Here is a 4,089-nt window from a genome sequence, read left to right on the forward strand (position 1 = left end):
CTGCCTCACCCGGGAAGAGCACAATGATAATACCAACATGGGCCAGTGAAGCAACGTCCTCCACAACTAGACTGAAGAACAAAAGGACAGCAACTTCTCTGTTCCCTTTCCCCCAATTCCCCAGCACTGTTCTCTCCCTCAATAAAAATCTTAAAAAAAAAAGATATTTGCAAATCATGTATCTGATATGGGATCTGTATCCGTATTATATAAGGAATTTTTAAAATTCAACAATAAAAAAGCAAAAGTCAAATTTTAAAATGGGCAAAGTACTTGAATAGACATTTTCCCCAAGATATACAAATGGCCAATAAGCACATGAAAAGATGCTCAACATCATTAGTTATTAAGGAAATGTAAATCGAAACCACAATGAGATACCACTACACACCCAGTAGAATGGCAACAATTAAAAAAAAAAAAACCCAGAAAATAACAAGTTGCTGAGAATGTGGAGAAACTGGAACCCTGTGCATAGCTGGTGGGAAGGTAAAATGATTCAGCTGCTGAGGAAAACCGTATAGCAGTTCCTCAAAAAGTCAAACATAGAATTACCACAGAACCCAGCAGTTCCACACCTACGTATATACACAGAAGAATTAGAAACAAGTACTTAAACAAACACATGTACAGGCATGCTGACAGCAGCACTACTGACAACAGCCAAAAGGGAGAGACAACACAAACGCCCATCATAGAAAGAATGGACAAAATGTGGTCTACACATACAATGGGCTATTATTCAGCCGTAACAGGCATTGGATACTGATACAGGTTACAGTGAACCTTGAAAACATTATGCTAAGTGAAAGAAGTCAGACATACGAGGTCACATATTTTATGATTCGATTTATGTGCAGTATCTGGAATAGGTAAATCCCGAGAAACAGAAAACAGATTGGTGGTTGCCAGGAGCTGGGAGAGGAGAGTAATGGGGAGTAACTACTTAATGGGTTTGGGGTTTCTTTTTAGGGTGATTAAAATGTTTTGGAACTAGAGAGAGGTGGCTGCACATCATCAATGTACAAAATGCCACTGAACTGTTCACTTTAAAATGGCTAATTTTCTGTTGTGTGACTTTCAACCTCAATTTAAAATAAAATTTAAAATAAAATTTCCCCTCCACCATTAGTTCTCTTCAAAACTGCAAACAAATGATATCTAATAAACTCCAAAAGAAGCTTCAACCTCAGCACAGCAAAATTCCCAGGAACTTTTCTTTTTATCTCTTCAACCCACTAAACTCATAATCCTGCATCAGGATTCTTCAGTTGAAGAGCTTAGTAACTGCTGGAATTTAACATAAGAACATTAAAGGAAAAACACATTAGCAACCCGATTAACAACTGGTTTTTCAGGCACTAAAACCTTAAGCATGTCACACTGTTGAGTGTCATAATCTTTAAAAAACAAACAAACATGATTGACTTAATTATAACAAGATAAGAATCCCAACACCATCATTTCGAATGAAAACTACAACAAACAAGAAAGAGAATGGCTATTCTAAACAAAGGTACCCATTCGGTTCATTCAGAGTGAAATCTGGACAAACCAGAGACTGTTTTGTAGGCCTCAGGCACATACAAAAATATCATTCATAAGGAAAATTATTCAGAACATTCTGGAAAGGAATATGACTTTACATGTCCTATTCATCAGGTGGTTTATATTTGCAATGCTGAAGATTCAGCTAGTTTTTCCCCATTTCTTCATGGATACACTTTAAAACTGGCCTTGAAACCAGCACAGAAACAATCAACTGTATTTACATGTTGGTGAAATGACTACTGTTTGAAAGCCCAATGTTTTGATGTCTATGTGCCAATCTATATACCAATCTAACAGGAGAATTAGAATGAACTTGCTATTCCTCACCTGAATTTTCTAAATACAACTAGTGGGACGTCAGTGAAGATTATACTTCTAAGGCAACTGGAATTACTGTCAAGTCAAGCTCTTTGCTTGGCTTCAAGTGAATATTCAAATAGACCCTTAAGTGTCTGCTTAATCAGGATTCTCAATGGGAAAAAAAAGTCAGAATGATGATTTGAATAATTATGATGAAGATTAGTCAGTTTCAAATGAGGAAAGAGATCAAACAAACTTAAAAATAGTAGCAAGAAGTTTAAAAAAATAACATCTGAAAGCAAGAGGAATTGAAGATAATGTAAGAATAATACCTTATAAGAGGAATTGTTAAATACTAGAGTGGATTATTGGGGAGATCTTCAGAAAGAGAAGACTCTTGCCTCTGTGGATGAATGTTAATCTACCCAGAAGACAAGGGTTTAGACTAAAGACCCCTTAAGACAGACCTTGAGCCGAGGATTTAGTAAAGAATGGTAGGAATCTTCCTTCATCCTTTGGTCTCCTGAGAACTGCTTAGAGTTTAAGACTAGTTAATAATTAAAGCCTCCTGCTTTACAAGAACAGTCATTTAACCCAGAATTACCCAGAGAATGTATGTGCAGCAGCGATGTAAATGAAATTTTCATAATAAAGCTGTCGGTTATCCTGGAAATCATTCATGTTGCAGCTGATCTCAGAGGAGCCTGCCCCTTTAACAGTCAGAGTGATAAAAGGCGGCAGAGTGGGCTCGTCCCAAGCATAATCCAATGAAGTCGTGGGCTTCACTTCAGTTCGGAGCCTGGGTTCAGCTACACCGTGCTGAGTGAAGACAACTGGGACCTACAGTAACAGCAGAGAGGGTAGAGAGGGCTCTCATTCAGATTGGTGTTACTGCAAAGTGATTGCACGCTTCCTAGATTAAGTTCCAAATCCTCCCCAAATGAATCCTAGACAGGGCATAACCACAAGTGAGGTTCATCATCTTTATCTCTTCAAATGCCTTTCTAATAATCATCTTTCAAATTGCAAGAAGCCCACCAATTAAAGGCCATGGGCTACTGCCTGTTGGATAAAGGGCTTTAAGATGCTTTGCCACCCCAAATACCAAGGGGAAGCAATTCTCTCCTTTCAATGGCATCTCTGCTACCCTCACCCACCGCATGATACACTTTGAACACAGAAAGGAATAAAAATTTTGGAATTTAGCTATGGAAAGTCATGTATTGTAAGACGTTGTTTTTCAAAGGCATAATTTAAAACAGAATCTAATGATTTCCATTTTTCTGTTTTACTTGCAAGATTTATACAAATGCTCATGTAACTAAGCCACCGCAGGACTGCCCATTCCCACTGTCACTCTGACTCCTCTTGTGTGGAATGGCTACAGAGGGCCCCATGTCAACCAAACGATCAAGCCAAAATAAGCACTGGGGGCTGACAAGTCACGTCTAGACAAGGCTGCCCAGCCATCAAAATACCCCGCAGAAATCCCCTTCTAAAGGTAAGGATTTTTAAGGTTGTCTAGCTACAGAGATCCCTGCATTTTAAACCCAAGTTTGAAATGTATTTCATCTTTGTCTTAAGGGCAGTCCATATGCCACCCTCAAGCACGCATATGAAACAGCCAAACTGGCTCTCAACTCCTCTTGATACCTTAGAAAAGTTGTCAATGCGGAATGGAGGGGGTAACTGATCTGTGTCACTAAAGGAGATCCTATAGGTGGCTCCGCGGAGTGTAATTTCCACACGCAGGAAGAAGCATTTCCCCAGGGTGTCTCTGCAGAAAAAGGAAACAAAAGAGGCCACATCAAATGGAGACAACAAGTTCCAGTTCACTTTCCTCTCATCCTTCTAAAAATCACGATCCTGCATGGACCGCAATCAATAAATACCATTGTGTTCTTTAAGAACATTAAAAAGTAGGGAGGTGACAGTATAATCACACAGTTAAAACCATTCATTTACGTTGTAACTGCACAACAAGATCTACAAATTTTCGTTCCAGGGTTTGTTTTGGCTAATGGTATCAGTGTAGCAAATGAGTAATTATTGGTTGAACTACATAAAACTGTTGATACTAGACTACTTTTGACCTAGAAAAAGAGCAATTGCATATGATTCAAACTGATACATTGATGTTATTGACAACAAGGGTTCTCACCGTAGGATGATGGAAGGTGAGGAAGAATCCTGTGGAATGGAGGTGCCAGTATGTAATCGTAATATATACGTATGTGC

At 38.7% G+C, this 4,089-nt stretch overlaps 1 protein-coding gene across 1 annotated transcript in view; it reads right to left on the reverse strand.

Moving 5' to 3' along the window:
* VPS13D (vacuolar protein sorting 13 homolog D) overlaps positions 1-4,089 on the reverse strand; it is a 299,465-nt gene that overhangs the window by 149,909 nt on the left and 145,467 nt on the right. The window contains exons 48-49 of the mRNA XM_019639700.1: positions 3,505-3,628; positions 2,456-2,691 (exon numbers count right to left, since the gene is read on the reverse strand). Coding sequence (XP_019495245.1) covers positions 2,456-2,691; positions 3,505-3,628 — 360 coding nt within the window. The remainder of the gene's footprint in view (positions 1-2,455; positions 2,692-3,504; positions 3,629-4,089) is intronic.

This window comes from Hipposideros armiger, unplaced genomic scaffold (genome assembly GCF_001890085.2).
Source record: "Hipposideros armiger isolate ML-2016 unplaced genomic scaffold, ASM189008v1 scaffold_46, whole genome shotgun sequence".
Taxonomy (NCBI): Eukaryota; Metazoa; Chordata; class Mammalia; order Chiroptera; family Hipposideridae; genus Hipposideros; species Hipposideros armiger.